The 26,073-nt window shown below is 39.4% G+C and overlaps 2 protein-coding genes and 1 long non-coding RNA gene across 5 annotated transcripts; 2 read left to right on the top strand and 1 right to left on the bottom strand.

Moving 5' to 3' along the window:
• Nucleotides 1-484: 484 nt before the first annotated feature.
• Nucleotides 485-15,307, top strand: LOC127779513 (uncharacterized). Of its 2 annotated transcripts, XM_052306319.1 has the most exons (5): nt 485-686; nt 764-841; nt 1,017-1,120; nt 11,235-14,323; nt 14,784-15,307. In XM_052306319.1, the coding sequence occupies exons 3-5, from the start codon at nt 1,109-1,111 to the stop codon at nt 14,785-14,787; spliced, it is 3,105 nt and encodes a 1,034-aa protein (XP_052162279.1). In that variant the 5' UTR covers nt 485-686; nt 764-841; nt 1,017-1,108; the 3' UTR covers nt 14,788-15,307. The 2 variants fall into 2 exon arrangements, with proteins under 2 accessions (XP_052162279.1, XP_052162286.1); XM_052306326.1 differs by lacking the exon at nt 764-841.
• Nucleotides 4,681-10,405, bottom strand: LOC127779531 (uncharacterized). Of its 2 annotated transcripts, XR_008018670.1 has the most exons (6): nt 10,041-10,405; nt 9,402-9,473; nt 9,020-9,292; nt 8,864-8,912; nt 8,524-8,592; nt 4,681-8,385 (listed from the first exon to the last, which is right to left on the bottom strand). It is a non-coding gene; the product is annotated as an uncharacterized LOC127779531 (long non-coding RNA). The 2 variants fall into 2 exon arrangements; XR_008018669.1 differs by lacking the exon at nt 9,402-9,473 and having other exon boundaries at nt 10,041-10,403.
• A 3,539-nt stretch (nt 15,308-18,846) lies between the features above and the next one.
• On the top strand, nt 18,847-26,013 carry LOC127752495 (uncharacterized). Its single transcript, XM_052277897.1, has 14 exons — nt 18,847-19,054; nt 19,900-20,047; nt 20,143-20,400; nt 21,337-21,511; nt 21,667-21,728; nt 21,804-21,967; nt 22,128-22,225; nt 22,979-23,037; nt 23,117-23,251; nt 23,328-23,581; nt 23,653-23,812; nt 24,219-24,300; nt 24,389-24,439; nt 25,500-26,013. The coding sequence occupies exons 1-14, from the start codon at nt 18,969-18,971 to the stop codon at nt 25,715-25,717; spliced, it is 1,950 nt and encodes a 649-aa protein (XP_052133857.1). The 5' UTR covers nt 18,847-18,968; the 3' UTR covers nt 25,718-26,013.
• Nucleotides 26,014-26,073: the final 60 nt, after the last annotated feature.

Below are 26,073 nucleotides of genomic sequence, written 5' to 3'. Positions count from 1 at the left end.
CTGTCTTCTGCAATTGGCCCCTTCATTACGATTCAACCAGCATATCTCTTTATCTCGGAAATCGGTAAAGAAAAATTTATAATAAATACAACGAGAAACCGGGATTTATTCTAGGCCGGGAACCAATTTACTCATGATATGGACAATAAGAGACCAAGAATCAATCCATTAATCAAAGAGATGTGAAACTAATCCGGATGTTTTGTTGTACCTAATATGAGTAAATTGGTTCTGATCCGGAATAAATCCTGATCTCTTGTTGTACCTATTATAAATTTCTTGTTATACTTACCATTCCCGGCCCGGAACAAATCCTTGTGTAACCGAACAAGGCCTTATATTGTACTCCCTCCGTTTGACAATGTAAGTCATTCTAGCATTTTCCATATTCATATTGATGTTAATGAATCTAGATCTAGATTCATTAACATCAATATGAATGTGGAAAATGCTAGAATGACTTACATTGTGAAACGGAGGAAGTACTACTACGTGCCTATAACCTCCAGGGATAAGCAAAGAATCTGAATTTCGCTTTAGAAAAAGGAAGGTAACATAACCAAGCAAATGCCTAAGGGATCAAGTTCATTTGGAGGCACATCATATTGTTAGCTCAGCGTTCTGCATCAACTGTCATAGTGTGATCTAGAAATTGTCCCTGCATCTGTGCTGCTAATTATACGAAGGTATGACAAACATTAATTTGATTTTCTTTGATCGACGATACTAGAGGACTTACATCCATGTTATATATGGCGTCCAGGAGTTGAACTGAACTGCGCGTGTCATGGGTTAATCTTGGTGTTATTTCTGCTGTTATTTGGTTTTGTATAAAGACAAGGTACCATGCATGTGTTCCGCGTCTTAGCTGCCATTGTATATCTCCAGTTCAGCAAGAAGAATTATTAGTCAAGTCTCTTTAGTCCATTGTTAGAATGCTTGCCAATCTTTTAAAATATTTCTTTCATATAATGTTGCGTTGTGTGCACTACTAACATTTATATCGTGCTGTCTAGGGACTGGAATCTTCGGCAAGTATATATCATGGGTTAGACATCTCTTGGCATGAATCGTCCCTGCTCTACGATCTTCTCTGAAAGTATACATCATGAAACGCGAGGTACCGTTCTGTATGTTAGCAGTACCCTTTCAGAGAGAAGTAAATTTACTTAACAGTACTGTGTTTTAGTTGAATTACTTTTTGTCGTCAATTGACTGGTGGTTCGAAGATTGCAGTTGTCTCGACGTGTGTTCTAATGATATCCCAAACATAGTGTTATTGTGTACAACACTCTTCGTAAAAAAAAAGTTCAATTTTAAAGATGAATCTAGATACATGAGGAAGTAACAACACTACTAAATATATATTCTTACTTTTACAGACTTCATATTGTGATACTAGGGCCACATAATCTCCTTCTTACACAGTCGTTTGATGATTAATTCACACACCCACACTGGCTTCATGGATATCCAGGAAATGTTAGACGTACAAAATAAAATCTTGAAAATGTTGATGTGGCACATTGTGGTTGAATCTTGATTTCTAACCGTCCAAACTAATTAAATATTAATTTGAGATTTTTTTTTTTAGAAAACACATGTAAGAAATTTTTAGTACGTATAGCACTTGTCATGAGCTGAGGTTAAGGTGTTTGGATTAAGGGACTAAATTTTAGTCCATGTCACATCGGATATATTGGGACACTAAATAGAAGTATTAAACGTAGACTAATGACAAGACTTTTTCTATAACCCTGGACTAATTCGCGAGATGAATCTATTGACCCTAATTAATCCATGATTAGCCTATGTAATGCTATAGTAAATATATGCTAATTATAGATTAATTAGGCTTAAAAAATTTGTCTCGCAAATTAGCTCTCATTTATGTAATTAGTTTTGTAAGTAGTTTATGTTTAATACTCCAAATTAGTGTCCAAATATCTGATATGACAGAGACTAAAATTTAGTCCATAGATCCAAACACCACTCTAAGTTTAATGCCAGCCAGCCAAAAGAGCTCTTACCAGAAAGAGCTGGTGAACACCAGGTGACGATCGCTGACGATGAAGCTCGGAATGTCATGGAGACGGACCACGTTGGAGAAAGCCCGTGGCACCGCCGTTGCCGTGTATGGGTGTCCCAGCCGGAAGACGTGAGCATATTTGGATAGCCGAACGATAACGGTGAGGATGACTGATTTCGATGCGTGGCAATCTGTTACGCCTAGAAATCTAGACTATTTTCTGTATAAATTCCAATCCAGGAATCAAGCTAGGATATACAAAACAATAAATTAATATAGATATTCAAACACAAATAAAGTAAATAAAGTGTAAATATTTATCGAAGATGCACTTAGTCCTCACTCCTCACACTGAAAAGGAAGCAGCAACAGAACCTAAGAATAGCATACTGAACCTTGACATCGACATACTAAACCTAAGAATAGCAGTCCAGCAAGTAAAAAAACTCCGAAAAATAAAGCCTTCAAGAAGGTCACGCCGATAGAATGGCGACATTGTCCGATCCAAATGAATCTAAGGTTTCACCCAGAGAATTTTCTTGAAGTGGAGTTGAACGAGGGCTCTAGTAGCAACGGCTTCGAGAAGGTAAACAACACCCGAAGGCGTCGCCATTGCTAGCACCGGAAAGGAGAGCAAAGCTTTTACCTCGGAGTCCCCTTCAACCATAGCAACCATGGTGGAAGCCACCAAATGTCACCTGCAGACCGAAGGTACCTGCAGTATTCGCATCACCTACACAACAACCGAACTCCATTGAGTGGCAGAGCCAGACTGACGGCGCCACCGGACGGCCACACAGGCCGCCCAAGCTCCATCGAGCAACCGACGTCGCCACCGCTACCAGGGGCTCGGCCACACCCGATCCCGACTGAGGGTGCCGGTTCTAGACCTAGAGGAGGTCTGGCCGTCCCCCTCACACCACCACTGCCGGCCAACGCCGCAACGCCACCACCAACCCGGGATGGGAGGGCTAGCGCCGAACACGGTGAGGCAGCCGGAGCCGGATGACCGGCGACGCCCTAGATCCAGCCGGAGGAGAAGACCACCGGCCCGATCCGGCCGTCCCCGTGCAGCTCTTACCGTAGGCTCGGGATGAGGAGGCCGCCGCCTGGTGGGGAGGAGTAGTTGTTGCCACCGGAAGCCCCAGATCTGGAAAAAAGGAGGGAGGAAGAGAAGAGAGAGGAGGAAGAAAGGGAGAGGAAGAGGGAGGGAGACACCACCGCTGGTGCCGGCGGCGGCGGTGCGAGCGGATGCAGCCTGGGAGCCCCCGCGCGCACGGGCCGTTGGCCTCCCATGTCATCCAGGGCGAGCGACACGGGAGTGAGGAATCGATCCCACTATAGGTGTTCTTGTTTGACTCAAGCCAATTAGATCTATGTTAAAGAAAACATAAAACAAAGTCCCCTTACCCTCCGGTATATTCTCCCGTAATTATGTACGCTCCTAATCTCTTTCCCCTTTAAATCTCCCCTCCTCTTCTCTCCCACTCAATTCCTTCCTCTCTTTTTTCAACTAACAAATTAATATAAAAACCAGTCAATAGCTAGAAAGATATCATAATCCATAAGTTTTCAGTTTATTTAAACTAACATTTTATTTATAATTAATAAATAATTCAAGGTTCATATATACTGTCCTTAATTACTGTAGAAATATTAAATATGTCATAATAGTGGAATCGCCGCTAGTCAACCATTAGTCAAATCTATCTATCTAACTATCTGTCATATACTAAATATCCATTAAACTTTCTACAATACTCCTAGATCTACATGGCACTCTAATAAATTAGAGAAATCACTATAAATTCTAAGAAAAAAAATCTAACCGTCTATTTTCATTTGGGTCCATTATTTTCAATAATCAGATCCATCTAGAAAAACACATCCCAACTCCCAACCAGACCTGTAAAAAAAATCTAACCGTCTATTTTCATTTGGGTCCATTACTTTTAACAGATCCATCTAGAAAAACACATCCCAACTCCAAACCAGACCTGTATCTATGAATTCTACGTACCCAATTACCCCTTCATCCACCCCCGTCCCCCGCCCTTATTCACGCCATGCATGCTCTCTTCCTCCTATTCCCTAAAATTCTTTTTTCCACTCTACATTGGTTAGAAATTATATCTATCTTATAAAAAAACAAAAGAAAGCACATCCCACCTAGCCCACGTGAGTACGTACGTACTCACTCTTTCGCCTTGTAGTCCGTCTCTCTTTCCTCCGTTTTCATGCTATACGTTAGTTAGAAGTACATTTTATAATAAAAAATTAAAAATAACTATAACACCTAAATCATATATCACACATAAAAATTTTATCCACTTACGTCGTTAGATTATTTATACTAAAATTATATTTAAAGACTCATATTCATAATATATATTTCTATTTGCAGTATAATTATGTTTCTATTGGTTTTAACTTTTACATGTCAATCAAACAGCTAAAAATACTATGAACAAAAACTGATATAGATTTTATCGTCATGCATAACTTCACAATAATTAAATTACATCTAAAATGATTGAAGTAAAATGAAAGTGAAAAAAAGATTAAAAATGATATATCTTAATCAGTGAATAAAACTAATTTTTATTCTGTTTTTAGTTAATAAAGTAGTAGTGATTAAAATACATTAAATTTGTAAAGCATAAAAAATATGATTATATTTTTCTCTTTACTAAATTTCACTTAATGCGGTAGACCTATTATTTTATACCATTAGATATAAATAACTCAAACCAATTAGATCTACGTTAAAGAAAACATAAAACAAAGTCTACTTGCCCTCAGGTATATTCCCCTCCTCCATAATTATGTACCCTTCTGATCTCTCTCCCATTTAAATCTCCCCTCCTCTTCTCTCCCACTCAATTCCTTCCTCTCTTTTTTAACTAATAAAATAATATAAAAACCAGTCAATAGCTAGAAAGAGATCATAATTCATAGGTTTTCAGTTTATTTGAGAAATTATTTTATAATAATTCAAGGTCCAAACTACCCTTACTTATTGTATAAATATTAAATATGTCATTTTAATATATACCCCAGTTTTTTGAAAGGCAACCCAGAAAACAAAAACTATAGCGCTCTTAATCGCCATGTATCATGTCTTAATTTTTTTAAAAAAAGAACTTAGAAATTTTGAGGAATAAAAATCATCTAATTGTGGGGTTCCACTTAACGAATAATCCATTATTCAACAATTAGATCTCAGTTTAGAAAAATCTTAAACCTCCATGGGTCATGTCTTAAAAACTAGAAAAAGAATCTTATAGATATGTTTTTTTTCTAGATAATGAAAAATATTATAGGTAGGAGTACAGGGTTGGTTCAAAAGTTATATTTGTTATCACTAACTTTAAATTTTATGGCTCATATTGACTAGGTTTATAAAATAAAAAATAAAACTATAGATCATGCATACAATAGGGAGGTGTCATTTGCTTTTCAAATGTGGCAAATATCAACTGGCCGATATTCCACTCTTATAAGTTTCTCAAACAAAACGTACGATACATGCCTGCGTGAATGTGTTGGCTAACTTACTAGTTCCTTTAAAAAGGAGAAAAAAATATATATTTTACCCCTAGAGTATTATGCGTACTCATGGATTTCATCGGCCATGATTTGCTTTTTTTCTCAATTCACAAAAAAAATAGAAACTGCTTATTCCTATTTTGTATCAATGAGAAATATAATGGATAATGACCAGTTAAATTCATGAGTACGCATGATACCCTAAGGGTAAAATGGATATTTTCTCTCCCTTAACAGTGTTTGATTAACAATTGACTAGCTACGAGTTGTTCGATGGTATATTATAGAAACAAGTAAATCCATGACAACACCGTATAGAAACAAGGTTATCCAAGACAACACGAGTTGTTCGATGGTATATTATAGCCAAGTGCTTGCTTTGTTTCCATTTTCCTGCAAACATTATTCTACCGACCCGCACTGAACTGCGTTAGAATATTTGCCGCTTATGGTTTACTTTGAGAGCATTACGGAAGGTGTGGATCAGATACTTATTCAGGAGAAGGGGGACGTACTATTGTTTCAATTGCTAGAAACGAAAAGAAAAGGCTGAATTAGTATATTACGAAAAGGATGAAAGAAAACGAAAAGAAAAGAAATAGATCTAGTGGACCACTCCAAACACTACACTTGTTTAGGTACAAATTTTTAGACTAAGGCTACGCTTATCTACGGATGGATAGAATATATAGCATGTGCCTATGTCCGTTAGCTGGAGCAATAATGAAAAGAAAAAAAACAAATGATCCATTTCTGTAAACTAGTTATCGTGCACGTGCAAGGCACATGTTGGCAATATATAAATTTATAGGTTATGCTAAGATGACAATTTGGCCAGTGATATCTATAAAATCCTGTGTTCAATTACAATTTACTGACCAACGACAAAGGTAAAAAAATATTCGCAAAAAGTACAAAATTGCCAACCAAATGTTATAGACCGGCGTTATGGAATCAAATACCATAGGAATAGGAATAGGAATAGGAACAATCAGTAGATATATCTAATTCTAGTTGGTTTAGGATTCTGTTTCCTATTCCTAGTTTGTCTTAGATTTCCTAAATATTAGATTGGCACCTAGTATATAAAGGGGGCCTGCTATTGTATTAAGGACTAAGCAATAAAGATAAAGGGCCTTGCCCACTAAGTCAATCAGATCAGAGCCTCAGTCTTTCGGAGAAGCTGGCGACTTGAGGGCGATCTTCCCTATCAATCCTCTATTTCCAGCCATAATACCAAAATTCATACATTGCGATGTTGCTACTTTTGTAGACAAACATTTGTGATCTAAATTTGAATGATTGTCAGCTAGAAGTGATACAGTAAGTAAAGGGAATAACTATCGGAACATTCTTTTCTTACAGAAGAACAACAAATTATTTTCTTAGAGGAGAATAGCAATTGCTCTTATTTTCTCATCACCATAAAACATAATAATTTGAAGGAAATGGAGAATTTTCCTATTCCCTCAGTTGAATTTACCCAAATTACTCCCTAGAAAGGACAATAATGTACGAATATACAACCAGAGTAGACTATGCATCTGATAAATTGTGTATCTTTTACCTAGATGCCCTCCATCTTTACAGCCAATTCAACAAACAGGAGCATTCTAGCGCTAGCTAGTTTAAGAAAGCTGCACAAAAATAAGTACTCAAAACTTCTGTTAGAACATATTTATACTCCATACATTCTCTTAGGTGAGTTTTCTTTTATGAGAAAAAAGGAAACATAAATACATATTAACATTCCTGAAAATGAATTAAGATGACCAAATTATATATTCAGGCATAAACTTTTATCTCACTTTAATTCATGCACTAAAACTAACTCTATTTGAACTCCTAAGACCAGTATGCCACAAGAAAGCGTGCACACCATGGAATCCTAAATGGTCACTCTGAATTGACACTTGCCAGTTTCTACAGCACATTTAATTCCACGGATGGCCAGTAGTACATAATTCAGGGTGACAAGATGCATCCACACCAATAAACCCAATTTCATAGGCGCAAAAGCATCCCCCTATCACAAGATCTTATGGTTAAGAATCAGGGGAAAGAGGTTGTGCATGTGTGGTACCCCAACTTCAGTCAGAGCAGCAAGGTAAACATGAAATCCAAGAAGCATAGAGTAGAAAGGTTCACTTCCAAGAAAAGTTAGCTTAACAATTTTGCTATAAAAGTGAGTTTTACACAATACAAAAAAGTGAAGGCAAGATCAATAAACAGTGTGTTAGAAAGATGCTGCTCTCACTGTAGGCTGTTGTGCTTTGTCGACCTCATAACATCAAATGCAAAGTTCAGATGTACAAAGTTAATTGGCAACTAAAAACCATGCAAAATCTGAACACAAGCAAAACATTTTTATGAGTTATTTAGGTTTATTTTCTTCAAATATGTAGCCTCTCAAATAAAAATCACCTCACAAACAACGTTGTACTATTCATGTTTAATAGATATATATGTGAAAATTAATTAGTTAGATATGATGACAGCCATGTTGCTTAATCACCTCAGAAGTCACTTTAAGTGCCCATAGTTGCTGAAAAGAGAAGCAAAGAATATGTCTGAAGCATTTAACAAACATTTAACAAACAAATGATCACCGGGCTAGAAATTTTCCATCCATGCAAAACGTTTTAACAAACATATGGAGGGTATACTTTTACTAATAAAACAAATGAATGAGAGGAGGAAACCATGACACCTGGATGCTATGCATGAATACGTCCATGGCGTCGAGTAGCACTGGTTGGGGAGCCCTTTCCACTCTTAGTATCATCTCGATCCATCACTTCTGAATTCTGACAAGACATTTTTCATGGAGGAATTGCAAGTATACATGCAATCAATAGATGTGGTTCTCAGCCACAATGGGGATGATAGTTGGTAGTCAACAAACAACCAAAACGCATAGAAAAAAAATATTGTGTATTTTATACCTGGGAGAAAACCATGCTCCTGCATTGAATTGTGGCTAGCAGGTGAGGAGTTCGATTCCATCTGGAGAGCTGGAGGAAGAGAGACATATCGCCATAGATCACATCATGGAAACTGAGTGAATATATATTAAATTGCTATTTCTTAATATGTGTAGTTGGAAGGGGAAATTTAGATTGCAACAGCCATGGTAAACATACATCTCAAAGAGCAAAAGAAACATCCCTCTAACCAGTAAAAAATGAGCTCTGCACAGGCAATAGGCTATTGGATACAATTTCCAAACAAATTGGACAGGGGCCAACGTATGAAGAATAGATATATAAAATCTTTATAAAGTACCTTGGATTAGAAGAATGGCGTGATAGCTACTTCACACTCCCCGTATGCCCTACAAAAATTAAAATAAAAATGTTGTTGACTCCATGAATAGAAATCCACAATCCTAGCATTCATAGAATAGCATGAAAAAAATTGAGCGCTTGAAATCGAGGTTACCAACACATTGATTTGGACGGTGTGTTCCTCTATGTCGAACTGGCATACATCAATCAAACCAAGCAAGCTACGCGTTCAACCGGTGGGTTGGAGCGGACAGCCGCCTCATATGCGAGTTGGTTGCATCGCTGCCGACTGGCTGAGAGTGTATGGGGGTATTTGATGGAGATCGTCACCTACTCCACCAGTCTCTCTCTCTCTTCACTGCTTGAGAGCGAAAAACAACGATGCAGCCGAACATTTTTTTTGAAGTTAGCAACACCATATGTTTTCCTACAACAAGAACATACAAATAGTAAGCTTCCTGGACAAAACGATCTGATAAATCTGATATACAAAAAGTTAGCTTCCTAGAGTGATAATTTTATAAGATGCTGTCCACCATTTTAATTACTGGTGAAGAAGCAAGCCTCCACTGAAAGATCGAAGATACTGATGCTCCAAGACTGTGGACCTAATTCCAGATAATTCATTCATGTCAGGAATAATTTGAATTGACACCTTTAGTTGCAGCACAGTCGTTATCTTAACACATTATGGTCTTTTTATACTCAATGTAAAATACTTTCATAATTCCTGAAATCTGAACAATAGAAGAGATTATAAAAAGGCAACACTTTGTTGTACATGAAGCCTTTAGAGTATGTGATCAGAATAATCAGCTTGAAAAGATGAACAGAAACCTCCCATAATCCAAAGAATAAGAGAGTTCCTTGAATCTCCCATAATCCAAAGAATAAGAGAGTTCCTTGAATCAGAGCTGCACAGTCAGCGAGATCCTTTGAGTAACAAGTTGCAATTTGGCATTTAAATTAGCATATGATGGACATCATCTTTAGCACACTATTTGCCATCCAAATCCATTCATCTAACAGCGAAAGCAATGGATCGATAAAGGAAACAAGCTGGGCTAGGACCGTATACCAAATTAAACCACCCTGCCAAACCATTAACCAACCACCACTGCAAATCCGTCATCAACAGAGAGAGAGAGGTCGGGCAGAAACAGAAAGAGACATACTACATCAGATGGCAGCGGTGGAGTTCGGCGGCACCGGCGGCTGGGGAAGACCTCGGCTCCGGCGGTGATCCGGCGGTGGCCAGGGACGACCTCGGCGGCGGCGGTGGCGGCGGCTGCGGAAGACCTCGGCTCCCGCAAGGGCAGGCGGCAGCAGTACACGCGAGGAGAAGGGAGGAGGAGGAGGAGGAGCGAGTAGCGCGGCAGTGGCTGGGGACGACCTCGACGGCAGCGGCGGTGGCTGGAGAAGAACTCGGCTCGGGGGGTGGGGGAACGGTGGAGTGAGGCGGGGGCATCGGTACACGCGAGGAGGACTGAGGAGCGCGTAGTCTTCGCGCGGAGGCGTAGTCTTCGCCGCGGTGGAGACGGAGACGGAGACGGAGATGGAGAGGGTGAAATCCCGGTGAACGGTAGGGATCAGATCAGGGCGATGCGGATGCGCATGGACGATAGAGATTGCACCAGGTGATTTCACCAGTAGGATTTGAGGAGGCAACTCCTCCTTTTTATATTAGTATAGATATAGATATAGATATATAGTTCTAGTTTCCACGGTAGGCAATTACACTAACGTGTGTGGTCCTTTTTGATTTAGTTTGGTTGTGCAGTAATATATATAGGAAGTAAAGTGCTTAAGTTTTACTCCCTCCATCTATTTTTGATAGTCATATTTCTAAATCTGAAAATTTTATTTTTGATAGGCATATTTCAATCCAACAACCTATCCTCTTAATGATTTTCTCGACTTTAATGCGTGACTCTTCATTTTTTCACACATGATTGGCTACATAGGCATTGAGAAATGTAAATATTAATGAATGGCTTGTTTACGAGGAATGACTAGTAGTATGTTTAAATGGATGATAAGTATAATTACTTATTATTGGTCTGTGTGCCAAAATGAAATATGACTATCAAAAGTAGATGGAGGGAGTATCATTCTCCTGCATACTCCATCCGTTTCACAATGTAAGACTTTCTAGCATTGCCCACATTCATATAGATTTTAGTGAATCTATACACATGTATGTGTTTAGATTTATTAACATCTATATGTATATGGGCAATGCTAGAAAGTTTCACACTGTAAAACGGAGAAAGTATATTATATATATATTCTAGTACCGTACGTGCAAGACATTGAATATTTGAAGTCATACAAGTGCATACTGAACCGTGTTAATTAATTTTCTGCAGGATATCTGGCTCTATGGCGTTACGCACACCGCGGATCTGATACTCGAGGAGTATCTGAGTAACAGCGATAGACCCTATTATCAGGGCGGGCAAAACATTTACTTTGATGGCTGGGATGGGCTCGGTACCTCCGTCATCCTTGCAGCAGTAGCAGAGTCAGCCAGACGTAAGAAATCCATGTATTATGACATAGTCCTCCATGTAGACTGCTCTGTGTGGGAAAGCAGGAGAACACTGCAGAGGAGGATTGCAGAGGAGCTAAACCTCGGCAGTTCCACGATGGCCCTGTTTGACAAGCAGGGCGAGGAAGACGATTTCAGTGGCATAGAAAAGAGCTCCCGAGCTGAGATAGATGAGGTTGCGAAGCTCATCTTTCGAAAGATAGGGGGCTGTACATGTTTGCTGATTTTTAACAATGGAAGTGATGATGAGATTGATCTATCTAGACTTGGTGTTCCTGTATATGAGCGGAGAAACACGGTTTTGTGGACATTCCGGGGGAGGTTTCGGCTTGATCCTGCAATCAGAGACAAAGTGAAAAGTGCTCATCTTTTCATTTATATGCATGTTCGAGATTTTTCCCAAAGTAGTAAGCTAATGCACTGTGAGGCTGCCCAAGTTAGCCGTGAGATCAGCCCAGCTCTAATTACCGAATGTTGGTTGTACCTGTCACTTCTGTATTATAACCACTGCAACTTCATTTCCCATGATATCGATGCCCATGCTTGCAACTATTGGGTGTGTGACGGGATCATAGCAGGAGACAGTGCATGGGAGATTGCCAACAGACTTTATCGCAGGATGCGACTGGAATATCTTCCTGCAAGAGGGGACAACCGTACCGATTGGTTCAGGAAGTATCTTGAGAGGCAACAAGAAACAAAACATTCTCGGTGGGTTTCAGTTATGCCCAAGAATTCAGATGAGGTGAAAAATATAGATACAGTACCACTGGAAGCGACATCCTATTTTTTGACGTTCCAAAGATCTGATCCTCCAGCGGTACTGCCAAATCACTTGTTTAGTTATGGCAGCAAACTTTGTGTACTAAGACTCTCTTGGTGTACATTTAGTTTTGCATCCCCTCCTTTTACCTACTGCAAGAACCTCAAATTTATTCTGACAGATGGCTGCATAAACAAGGATGCTGATTTAACTGGTGGAAGGTATCACGAGAAGGAAGGAAAACAATGGGAATTTCTCCAAAGTTTATGGGTGTTGGACATACGTGATACAAACTGGTACTGGATCTTATCCCCATCAAAGGTGGTGCTGATGGTTGAACTGCGGGAGCTGTTTCTCAAGGCCACAGGAAGAAGTTGTCTCTCTAAGCTTCAAATGTTCAGTGTGATTGATTCCTCTACATACATGAAAGCGGCAGTACATGGCTCATTCCAACACATGATGAACCTGAAGCTCCTTGACTTATCAGGCAACACCACTCTACATGTCTTGCCAAATTTATCAGGGGCAAGTAAACTAAAGGTGCTCATTCTTGATGGTTGTGTTGGCTTGGAAGTAGTGGAGCCTAATACCCTTCCTAGGTCATTGGAGTCATTCAGTTTTGATGGATTTGGACTAGCATCAAAACAAATACATAAATCAAGGCTGCCAGAAGAAGAAGCGCGACCAAACACATATATAAATCAAGAGCATACTTGTGTAATTTCCAAGATATCTCTAGAGGGATGTGGGCAACTAAAGAGTGTATTCTTACGTGGATTGCCAAACCTCAAGGAGCTGAACCTGTCGGAGACAAGAATCGAAGCACTCGACCTCGAAGCTATGCAGGTCCAACAACTTGAAAGGCTCTTTCTACTGGGCTGTGCGAACCTTACCAGAGTGAAATGGAGTGATCCAAGCAACCCACCACTGAAGTTGCTATGCATAGACACCAGAGGAAAAGCAACAAGAGAGATGGATGGTGGCTGTCAGAGATCTCATCTCTGCAACCGACAAGAGCATGAAGCCCATCAATCTGCACATGTTGTAGCTACGGATGCTAGGTTCCTTCGTGGCTTCGTCGCTTATGGAGATCTACCTAGGATTGCGTTTGGTAGAAATGTTCCATCTCAGCATTTCCATTTGCATATCTCTGCTACCGTCAACGACAAACCAGTTCTTCCAAGAGCTAAGGAGAAAGATGCCAGTTGTAGAGATGGATTAATTCCTGGATTCCCATATCTTGATGTCATTGACAAGGTTTTCAACAACGATGGTGAAGATGGATGTTCAGTGCCATATTGCAAGCATCTTGTGCCTCTCGATTGCCATATAGAAATTGCCGAAGGAGGAAGCAATTTGGAAATCGAACAGGACCTTTATGGTATGTGTTCCTTAATCTATAATACTCAATCCTTGCATATACATGACAACTCGTCCATCAGTATTGGTAACCTTGGAGACAAGGAGAACCAACAATTCAAAAATCTCAGATGGTGTCATGTCACAAGGTGCCTAAAGATGCACACTGTATTTCTCTGTGATACTTATTATAGGTCTAGTAAATCCTTCGGGAGCCTGGAGACACTCTGGGTATCTCACCTTCTAGAGGCCCGCTGCATTTGGAGTAGAAGCTTAAGTTTTAACAAACAAAACACACCTGCGGCCTTTTCAAAGCTACGGTGCATACACCTGCACTCCTGCCCCAGGCTAAGACATGTCCTCCCCTGGCCCTTCCCCACAATGAAAAGCTTGGAAACCATCCACATCACCTATTGTGGTGAGCTCACACAGATCTTCCCAGAGGTGAAATATCACTGGGGAGAACGTGCCACCAAAATAGAATTCCCAAGCCTGAGACGAATCCATCTCCAAGATCTCCCCATGCTACAGGACATATGTGAAACAGCCATGTCAGCACCCATGCTGGAGACCATCAAGCTCAGAGGCTGCTGGAGTATCAAACGTCTGCCAGCCATCCACGCCGGCCGTCCACGCGATAAGCCTCCGGCGGTGGTCGACTGTGAGAAGGACGTATGGGACAAACTGGAGTGGAATGGCGACGGCATGGAAGCGAGCCGCAGTCTCTTCAGCCCACGGCACTCACGCTACTATAAGAAGAACCTGCCCCAGGGATCCGTCCTCAGGTATGTGTTACTCCCTTCCCTCCGTCCCAAGTTATAGGGCGTCTTTTTTTTTTAAGGAAAATCAAACTCGGGAGCTTTTAACTAATAATCATAATAACTGTATCTATACTAAGTATTATGTATGTTATATCACTAGATTTATATTTTGAAGTACTTTCATGTGATGTTAATTTCATATTTGTTGGGTTCATAGAATGGAATAAAATACTGGTTAAAGTATGTTATTGAAGACCGTGTAAAAAAATATAGATCTTATAATTATAATTTGGAATGGGGGAGTATTTCTTTCATTCGTGTTTGAATTAACCACAATTAACAGTCTAGTTAGTTAGTGGCCTCATAAGTAAAATAGTACTAGCTTTCTCATAATCTCGAATATTTATTTGTAATGTTGTTGGGCCCTTAAATCAAATACTAGTATGGGTGTCTGTCTGTCTGACTTTTTGTACCATATATTCAGGTGATTTTCCACGAATGATGAAGCCTACCTAGCGTTGCTGAGGAGAAGTGGTGATCGCCATCCATGTTTGCAGAGATGTGTTTGGTGCCATTATAACTACCCTTCTGTCGCATTTTGTGTGTGGTTTGCATGCTTTTCGTCAGACAAAATAAAGACATCATCGGACACAAGTATTGCTTGCATGTCCACCGTCCACGGTAGTGCACCTTGATTGCACGACCTTGTGCCGCTTCATCATTTCGTGCATTGATGTGGCTGCGTGATCAGTTTGTCAGCTTTTATGATATGGTATTGGTTCGCGTTTGGTGTGTATTTGGAATAAGAAAGGTCTCAGCCTGTGTGCAAGGGGACGATGACCTGGTTTGTCTATGATTTGCAAAGAACATAAGCGTGTACTGTTGTGATCGTTTGGTGTGTATTTGAAATAAGAAAGGTCAGCCTGTGTGCAAGGGAATGACCTGGTTTGTGTGTGATTTGCAAAGAACAATTGCCTGTACTGTTGTGATTGAATTAATTGAATCGAACTTGAGTCATTAATTATGTGTGATGTGTTATATATACTCCATAGTTACAGAAAAAAATTAACTTCTATGGAAAAATTCTGAATTTCGGATTGTGTTATCGAATTCGACAACTGCGTCACGTTCTCTTAACAATAGTAGGAAGTAAAAGCAATTGTATTAGTTAGTGAACATTTTTTTTTATCCCCTATTACATGGCCCTAGGGGCTATTTATTGCTCTATTATAGGTTCCCTCTTTAGGGTTTAGATTTTATAGGGGAATTTACATGGTTACCCTTATGATAGGGACACTATTGGAGGCACACAATGTCCTTTACATGTATGGCCCCTGTTGGGCTAAACAGCTCGGCCCATCCATTTGACGAAGTCCCCTAAAAGCGCCACGGCCCGCTCGGCCTACTTTTGGTGGGGTTCGGTACTTGGCAAAGCCCACGCTTCCATGCCAAGGGCAAATTTGCCTCACTGCCTTCGCCCGTGCGGCCTTCTGACGATGTCTTTGCCTGGCCAAGCCCGCGAGTTCTGAGCCACGGCTTTCGCCCATAGGGCTCCCTTCTCGACCTTCGTCGCTTGCCTCCGGTCTGAGCTTGGCGCCTAAACCCTTGGTTTCAGCAGGTTCGGCCGAAGACCCTTCGTGGTGTACCTCCAACAGATTGATTCCCAAAAAATGTTTTTATGGGAGAGAAGAAGTATGGTATATACATGTTTGACTTTGATGGCAAATTAAATGAAAGATCAAGCTTCTTCATTGTTTATGAGAAAAAAACTTCACTAATTAATTCCAAGAATATAGTAAAGAACTGCGTGCATTTGAGGTTTATATCGAGGGGAACATACACAAGCTTCCCGTGCACACCAACTAACAACTGTCACGAAAAATTACTGAAAAAATTGGACATTTATTCCTAATAGTATTACACATATCTGCAAAGTCTCATATTCAAATTCATCATATTTTAGCTGTAACAAAAAAGTGAAAAATATGACAGTTTTAAGGGTTAAGATTTGTCATTTTATATTTTTGTTACAGCTAAAATATAATAAATTTGAATATAAGATTTCACACGTAGGTGTAATACTATTGTAAGTATGTGTCCAATTTTTTTCTAGAATTTTTTGTGACAGTTATTAGTTGGTGTGCACGGAATGTGCACGGGAAGTTTGTGTGCATATGATATGATCTCTTATATCGAGGTGCACATTCTCACTATTCTCTACTATTTGTAGGAACATTAGATTTGCTCATCCTTAGTTAAAATGTAAAAGAAATATTTACTTTTTTTAACTCATGCAATTTATTTATAAAGCAGTCTATGAGTGTCACATTTTGTAGCTCCGTAGCTACAGAAAGCATATGACTGAAACCTAACAGATATTTTACTTGTATGGCCTGTTCTTTTTTCTGGCGTGTGCCTATCTAGACACACACTAACTAATTAGTAACTGCGATGTAAGTGTAAGGCTTGTCGTGCACTTTTGTGCTAATTTGCTAATTTCATGCACCTTTGGTAAAATAAAATCATGCATAGAACTTTGCTCATACTCCCTCCATTTTATATTATAAGTTATTTGACTAACTTATGATCAAGTTTATAGAAAAATATAGTAACATTTTAAATAAAAGAATATCAAAAATATATTGAAAGTTAAATTTAATGAAACTAATATGCGGTTGTAGATGTTGCTAATTCTTTCTAGAAACTTGATCAAATATAAAGAACTTTCACTAAGAAAATATCAAATAACTTATAATATGAAAGGGAGAGAGACTAGTTGTTCATCATGCATTCATGTAAAAAATTAACATTTTTATTATTGTATATGTAAACTTTGTTATTAATTATTTAAATTTATATTATTACGTATTCAATATGGACTCTCGGAGCCAAGCCAAAGCCGGTTTACCACCCAAGCTGCCCCTGAAATCCGTAATGATGCACGCCTAGACGCGTGCTTCCCCTCCACGCAACGCAGCCACGTGGCGCGCACGCAGAGGGAACGGCGGATGACATGCGGTTGGGGGGAGGCATTGGTGCGTTTTTTTTCTCCGTTTCTTTTTCGGTTTTCCCCTTTTTTCCTGGTTTTTTATTTCTTTTTTCTTTTTTTATACGTATGTATATAAAGTTTGTGCGCATACACGTATACAAACTTTGTCTATGAGTATATTTTTTATTTTTATACATGTGCATACGTGTATATATAGTATATATGTATATTTTTTAATGTGTATAAACTTTTGATGTAAAAAAATATATACACGTATATGTACATATTAAAATAATTTAAAAAACAAGAAAAAACATCACGTATACGAGCAGGCTTTATATACGTATGTATAAAAACTTTGTATGCTACGTATATATTAAAAACCAAAAAACCGGAAGAAAAGCAAAGACAACTGAAAATATAAAAAAGGAAAAAAAACCGGCGCCACCTACCCTAAGAAAACATACTTGAAAAAAAAAAAAGAGAGAAAACGAAAAATAAGGTAAAAGAAGGAAAAACCGGCGCACCTACCTCTTCTTTGCGGCGTCTGCCGTCCCCTCTCTGCGCATGCCACTTGGCATGTTGCGCCAAGAGGAACGCTCGCAACTAGATGACAGTGCAGCTATCACATTTAAGGAGCCAAAACCACCAGCTAGACTAGAAATGGTATAGTAAGAAACAACATCCACAGTGCATATGGTTTATTTTATCCTTCACAATACATGGTAGTACCCCACTTTTCTTCTTTCTCTCTCCTCACTTTTCATATCTCCTCTCTCTTTGCCTTTCCCCACCAACCGCTCCCTCTCCTCCTTCGACTACCCCGCCGCTGGTGCCCCTCTCCCCCTCCCACCCATCGTCGGTGCCCCTCTTCCCCTTTGCCGCTCTCCCTACCATCCATGTCAACGGATCGAAGCGGCGATGAGCTCGGGATCGCATGCATGCGTGGATGGCGAGGAGCTCGGGGGTTGATCAGCCCGATCTAGAACGTTGGCGGCTCAACACGTCTTTCTCTGGCGGCTCAACACGTCTTTCTCGGCAACAGTGCTCGGGCGAAGAGGCGGCCGAAGCAGCGACAGTGTTGGGCGGAGCGGCAACAAGGTGGCCGGATCCAGCTCGAGGCAGCTCCCCTTCCCCGACCACCGCGGTAGCTCTCCCTCCTCTCCGCCGCTCCCCCTCCCCACCGACGCCTCTCAACTGCCGCTTGCTGCTCGAGCCCAGCTCGACGACTCGTGGCGGCGATCGCTTCTCCCTCTACTAAGCTCTTCAGATCTAGCGCGATGGCTCGACAACAGCTCAATAGCGTGGCGGTGGTAGGTCAAAGACTATGGTGACAGCAGCTCGTCCAACTTAGACTCTTTGTTCCTCACTTTGGTACGGGAGAGATCGATGTGGCTGAGAATATTTGATGTGAATGGCTGGGGCTGAATGTCACGTATGTGTGCATTTGTGAATGGCCTTATGGGTTTCGTCCGCCTCGTGTGCCAAAAATCAAACACAAGCGCCCACGCGTCACACGCTATACGGCACGCAACGCGAGTACGCGACACGACATTCCCCACGACACCTCTCTCTTCCTCGCTCCTGGTACTCCATCAATCATCGTCAGTTGAGCCCTCAGCTCGCGCACTCAGGAGCCGCGGCTTCACTCCCCCAGTCGCCTCGCCTCGGCCCGACGGGATGGGAAGGGGAGCCCCATCCTCCCATCCGCCGCCATGGCGCCGCCTCCTCCTCCGCTACGCCTTCCTCTGCGCCCTCCTCCCCTGGTCAGTGCCCGGCTCTCCCCTCGCCCCGCTCATCTCGAATCTCCACGGATGAGACGGGGCGCCTTTGCTGTTCGCTGTTTAGGGGATTACGTACTTTTTGGTGAAATTTGAAATACCGGTGCCCGTATGTTGGTTGGCGGTTTGGAGTGGATTCAGCGCGTTTGGTTTCAGCTGGTTCCCCCGGCGATTAGCATTGATTGGTTCTGTTTGCGATGCTCTTGCGTGTGACCATCCAGATGATCGAGCTGTTGTAGCAGTAATAAATGCTTCTGTCAATTCTTTATGTGAGGATAGTATGAATTCATTTGGCAGAAGTTGTTTAGGATAAATAAATCTGGAAGAAAATTTCTCAACCACTGCGGCTCCAGATTTTTTACATGCTTTTTTTTTTTCGCCGGGCTTCTACATGCTTTTCGAACCCCAATTAAAACTTTGTGAATCAACAGCACAAACACCATCATTGTTTGTTTATTAAATACTCTTGCACTGGAGTACCTATCAAGGGATTGTAATTGGAGATTTGGACATACTTCTTCTGTTTCCATTTATTGATACAGTTGAAGACAACTAGTTGGGCGCACCTATGATTTATCAATGTGTTGTGCGTGTGTTTTTTTTTTCTGGAACATGTATTTTGTATCCAGTGCTTCCTTGTCCTTGATGATTAGTTTGGTTATAGGTTCATTACAAAGTATAATTGCACCTGCGTACATAAAATGTGCAACTGTGTGCTCTGACAAGGGGACAACTCCATCTTGACTGTCGCTGTTCCATCCTTTGACAACCGAGCTCATTCGAAGCAAAAGAAGGAAAGGCTTACGTTTACTAATGCTTTTACATTTCAGGGGCACTTCCGAGGCTAATGAACAACTTGCTGAGTTTCCACCAAGAGGCTGGAATTCCTATGATTCCTTTTCATGGATAGTTGATGAAAACACATACATGCAAAATGCGGAGATCTTGGCAGAAAAATTGCTCCCACATGGATATGAGGTAACCATTCAAATTGCTTATTTGATAGCAAAATGAATATAAAAAATATAAACTTTATCATCATTTTAACTATTTTGCATCATATTGGTGGGTAGTATGCAGTTATTGATTACCTCTGGTACCGAAAGTATGTTGATGGGGCATACACAGATTCATATGGATTTGATAACATTGATGAGTGGGGTCGGCCATTTCCTGATCTTCAAAGATTTCCATCATCCAGAATTGATAAAGGGTTCAGTCAACTTGCAAACAAGGTGCATGGAATGGGCTTGAAATTCGGAATCCATTTAATGAAAGGGATAAGTTTACAGGCTGTGAATGGAAACACACCCATATTGGACATTAAAACGGTAATGTTTTCCTTCCTTCAAATGGAGTTGGATAACAACTACAGCCTCTTTGGCAGTTATGCTTTTCTTCCACTTTTTGAGACTGCCTTTATTTTCTTATTGATCCTTTGTTGAAGTTACTACTGTACCTCTGTTCCAAAATATAAGGGATTTTGGCTATGCATTTGTACTGTCAAAATCCTTTATATTTTGGGATGGAGATAATATGTTATATAATGTACATACAACAGTCAATCTTTAACCTCCAATGCAATTTTAAGATCAAATTATAAAATAGCATAAACATATGGGTTCTCGTAGTTACTGATATAACCATTTTGGATTGGCAAATTTCAATGTCCTGTTGTAGCCATCCAGACAAACATTTTATCCTCTTTTTTTTTTCTTGAGAGTGCAGGAGAACTGTGCTTCATTCCATTAAGACATATTTTATCATTGGAGGAAATTATTATTTTTTTCCATTATGCGTTATGGGCGTAAACAAAGATATCCTATTATTGATCCATGTTAACATTATATTGTACAATGTCTATTCAGCAGCCAATCTTTATCCTCCAATGCGTTTTTAAGATCATACTGTAAAATAGCTTAAACATGTGTGTTCTGGTAGTTATGGGATAACCATTTTGGATTTCAATGTCCTGTCGTAGTCTTCCAGACAAACATATTATCATTAGAAAAAAATACTAATTTGCTCCATTATGCATTATGGGTGCAAATAATGCTATTCTATTATTTGATGATTCAAATATTTAGCTGTTTATTTTCCCTGCAAAATGGAACTTCTCTTCGCTGTGAAAAAAAGGAACTTCTCTAAAATTCTTCAAATTAATTTCAAGAAAGGGGATTGAAATACTACAGCAAGAAAAGGACCAGAAACATAAGTCATTGAACTGCTGTTTGTTGTTCAAAGTGTGTTCTGTTGGCCCTTTTCAGGGAAAACCCTACGTAGAGGATGGCCGGCAATGGACAGCTCGTGATATAGGTCTTACACATAGAACATGTGCATGGATGCCACATGGATTTATGAGTGTAAATACTGATATTGGAGCTGGAAAGGCCTTCCTGAGATCTCTTTATGAACAGTACACTGATTGGGGTGTTGATTTTGGTATTCTTATAGCATAATTCTTCAGTTTAGTTATTACAATTGTGAGGACTGTGTAGAAAGCTCATATATTAGGCAGTAGATGATCATTTTCATGTCATACCGAAACAGAAATTTATTCTGATGGTTTCATTTGTACCATTCTGTTCTGTTCACAGTGAAGGTTGATTGTATCTTCGGTACGGATTACAGCCCAAAAGAAATCATAACTATTTCAGAGGTTAGTAGCCCCATATCCTGTTGATGTCCTTTCAAATTATTGCACTATTCGAATAAGCTAATTTCTAAATTGCAGCTCCTGGCAGAGCTTGACCGCCCCATCATCCTGTCCATCTCACCAGGAACTGAAGTGACTCCAGCATTAGCCAAAAACATCAGTCAACATGTTAACATGTACAGGATAACAGGGGATGATTGGGACAACTGGAAGGATGTTAGTTCACATTTTGATGTGTCTAGGTAAATTGAGCCAATATGCTCTGTCTGCAGTTTCTGACTGCAAGACTTCAATCCATTAATTAGCCTTTAACTTGCTTTTTTTCTCATTATCTAAAAACCACTTGATTATTTTTCTAGTAAATAAATCATTTCTTCTTACCCCATTACATATTGTACACAGTTCCTTTGCTGCTGTAAATAAAATTGGGGCCATAGGATTACGAGGAAGATCTTGGCCAGATTTAGACATGCTCCCATTTGGCTGGCTTACAAATGCAGGTAATGATTTACAGTTTTTCTTTAGCAAGTGCTTGTCTTGACATGCCCCTCTAACTGTTCAGCATAGAGAAATCACTTATATGAAAAAATTAGAATCATAAATCCCTATTGAATCTGCATTTTAATACTATGGAACCTGGAACCTAGGTGTGTACATCAATATCTTGCAGAACGCTGAGTATCATCTAATTTATATTTATGCATGGGCTATATTGTTACTTTTGTCCGTACCAAATAAATTGATGCCATTACTTCTTTTTTTTTTTTTGAGAGGATTTATGCCATTAGATTTGTTCAGTAGAATATAATTAATTTAAACTCAAACATAAATCGTATCCCTAATTTCATAATACTGCAACTGGATGACATATCTCGATTAAAGACAGATCACCGCACACCGAAGATTAAAATACTTGCTTGAGCAAAGATTAACTCAACCACTCCAATTCAAAACCCTCCACTACATACCACAATTTCTCGTTAGACGCATGTCTCGGCAACATAAAACAAGGGTTTTGCTCATTATAGGACATGAACGATTATATATAATATTGAAATATATTAACCAATATCATCTTGGTTTATAGAACCATTCACATGTAATTGAGCCATATCAAGATTTTTCTTCAAATGTTAGGAAAGTGCTGCATATTTATATGTATTACTAAGTAACTTCTTTGTAAAGGAAAGAATCTTAGGTTCCTTGAAGCATATATAATTATAACAGGAATAAACATTTTTGCTCTAATATAGGTGTCAATCAGGGTCCACATAGGCAATGTGAACTTACATCTGATGAACAGAGAACACAGGTTTGCACTTGTGGAAATCTATATCTGATATTCAATATTCTCTATCCACTAAACTCTTTTTGCTCACATGGCCTCGCAGATAGCACTTTGGTCAATGGCTAAATCGCCTCTAATGTATGGAGGAGATTTGAGGCATCTCGACAATGACACGTTAAGCATAATAACAAATCCTACATTACTGAAAATAAATCACTACAGCATAAATAATATGGAGGTACCCTGTATTTTATTCCTACTGATAGAGCATTTTGTAGGCGTAAATACAACACTAAGCTTGTACAAATTTCCAGTTCCATCATGTGTACAGTGAAAGGACTTCCAAAGAAGACAAGCATTCCAGTCGTTTCATATCCGAAGATCTTGTACACCTACCAAAGATTGATGGTGTATCTCTTGGTCTCACTGCCTGCAGTGATGACAAAGCAAATGGATGGTATATGTTTTCACAACATGGTAAATCAGATCATATATGCAGGAACTATGGGATGCAGGATGACAAAAATATCTCATTTTGCCTGGGCAAAACAATTCCTCTCCTGACATCGTAAGCACCACCCAATTTATAAATTTGGAGTAACTTAAATAGTTTTTGTGATTATATTTTCTCCATTTCAGGGATGATATAATCGTACATAGTGAAGAATACCAAACAAAGTTTCACCTGGCAATTATGGACAGTGACGATGCTTGTCTGGATGCATCTGGCAGTCAACGGAGGACATCCTCAGATAGCAAGTTTCCCATGTTTTCAAGGTGCAGGTGGCATGCTATGCAGGTAAATGACGAAAAACATTCCTCATACAGAATATTAGAGTTACTGCAACCTGAATTTGGATTTGAATTTGAAAATTCCTACTGTGTATTTTGATTATAAAATATCTGTATTTATACTGTCCTCTATTTAATTGCTTAATTTCCTCTTGGATTCTAAGAAGCTCATGCTACAGAATCAGAGTGTCCTATCAAACAAAATACATTTTCTTGCTGCCAGGCCAAATTTGTAATGTTCCCTTCTATTTTTGATAAAATAGCTAAGCCCATGTTTGCTTAATCTCTTTGAACAACCTATGTGGCAAAATTTCTTCTACTGAGTTGTACTGTAGCAAGTTCTAGCAAAATGGTTACTTTTGCTAGTTGGAGATTGAATTAATGCCTTCATTACTCATGAACAATTACTTTAGATGTGGGAGCTGAATGAGAAAGGAAACCTCATTAGCAGTTATTCAAGATTATGTGCCACGGTGGAATCCAACAATAAAGGAGGTACACACTACAACATTTTATTTAGATAATTATTATGGTGACTTAGTTTCAACATTATTAGATATAAGCAACACAATTCTGTATGCAGTTGTAACTACAGGAGCAGTAGCACGTGCATGGATAGCAACTGGGAGTAAAGGTAGCTGATCTTTCATCTCCTACATACGATCCCGTACTGAATTTTGTTTTAACATTGCAAGGAATAAAAAACTGAATAGTAATGATAAACTTGACTGTTCCTGAAATTCTTATACTTCCTTTAACAAGGTCTGTTTGGAAAATCTGTGAAATTGTTTTTTATAATCCATTAAGTGACCCCAAAACCCTTTTTTAATATTTGAATGGTTTTTTGCTTCTGTACTTTGTGAGAAAAGTTTACTACTAGTATCTAAACAGAAGTTCCCAGTGATGTAGTAAGGAATTATTGCAGTAGAACCTGTATTTTTGCCGGCAGCAGCTGTGACAGTGTATTGACGCAGTATTGTGCATAACATTTCATCCATGCTGTTAATGTGAGATCATGTTGCTCTCTTTTCATCAAAGAAAGGTTTTATATAACAAGAGTTTCACTAATGAAAAACATGGCATTGATCCACACAAGCTAAACAGCAACAAACAGATGAATAAGTCACCCCAGTTATTTATTTGGTTAGCAGTCAGTTGCTCAAGTTATCTTGATTAGACAGTACAAATATTCCCTTAGATAACTAGCCATGACTTGCTTTCTGAGCTGTAATAAACTCTTTGAATAGAGTAGTCAAGCAAGATGCAATTTCAATAATTTTTTCTATTGTATCATTAGTGTTACACTGTTACCACATTCCTATCCACTTCTCATAAATGCAGATACATATATGTTCTAGCGGCTCAAAAGCATAAAAATAATTCAAAACTAAGCATGAATCTGCCAATTGAGGGCTTGACTTTCAAACACAAACTACTCCACTAAGTCCACAATTATGATTTAAGATCTATTCGATTCACTTAGCATTTAGCAGTTGTAGAGATTTTATAAATTGCTGCCACTTTTCTGAATGTCACTAGACTTCAAATGTTAATCTAGACATAATCGTTTGCAGTGAGACATTTGTTTGTCCTATTTGTCATGCACATTAGCTGCAGCTTCTAAGAGGCGGGCTGTGGCAATATATGTCACAGATTTTTTTTCTGAGGGCTAATGTCTGTGGTCCATGATATAGGAGAAATATACCTGGCGTTCTTCAACCTTGACTCCATGAGCAGGAAGATAACCGCGAGAATATTAGACCTGAAAAAGGTTCTCGGGAGTACATTCATAAGAAAAGACACGTGCAGCTGCACTGAACTTTGGAGCGGGAGGAATTTCGGTCGTGTGGAGGAAGAGATTTCAGCGGTTGTTAAATCACATGGTTCCATGGTGTTTGAAATTACATGTTGAGGTGTATCCCATAATTCTCCTATTGCGCGTACAGAAGCATGACAGGATGGAATAGATAAGTAGGGAAAAGAGCCTTGAGCATGTATCAGGTAAAGCTACCAAAATGAACATCCTTTAAAAGGCTGGGGTCGTTTCAGTTTAAAATCTCGGGGTTGTGGGCTTTAAATGAGGCCTAAAAGAACAAAATAAATTCCGGAATACTCCTTCCGAGAAAGTCGTTTTGGATAGTGACCCGATCTCCAAAACACAACTTTGTGACTTCTTGTTTCTATAAAAATATTTATTGAAAAATGATATATGTATACTTTTATGAAAGTATTTTTCAAAACAAATCTATTCATATAATTTTTATATTT

This window comes from Oryza glaberrima, chromosome 1 (assembly GCF_000147395.1).
Source record: "Oryza glaberrima chromosome 1, OglaRS2, whole genome shotgun sequence".
Lineage (NCBI taxonomy): Eukaryota > Viridiplantae > Streptophyta > Magnoliopsida > Poales > Poaceae > Oryza > Oryza glaberrima.
The sequence above is the reverse complement of the archived record's forward strand: the minus strand, read 5'-3'. Positions and strand labels throughout refer to the sequence as shown.

What these genes read in the sequence shown, in the direction of transcription:
- LOC127752495 (XM_052277897.1), top strand. Translation starts at nt 18,969, where the DNA reads ATGGGAAGGGGAGCCCCATCCTCCCATCCGCCGCCATGGCGCCGCCTC. An exon ending in GCAGGTGGCATGCTATGCAG is followed by an intron (nt 23,813 to 24,218) that starts GTAAATGACGAA and finishes CAATTACTTTAG; the next exon opens with ATGTGGGAGCTGAATGAGAA. An exon ending in GATAGCAACTGGGAGTAAAG is followed by an intron (nt 24,440 to 25,499) that starts GTAGCTGATCTT and finishes TCCATGATATAG; the next exon opens with GAGAAATATACCTGGCGTTC.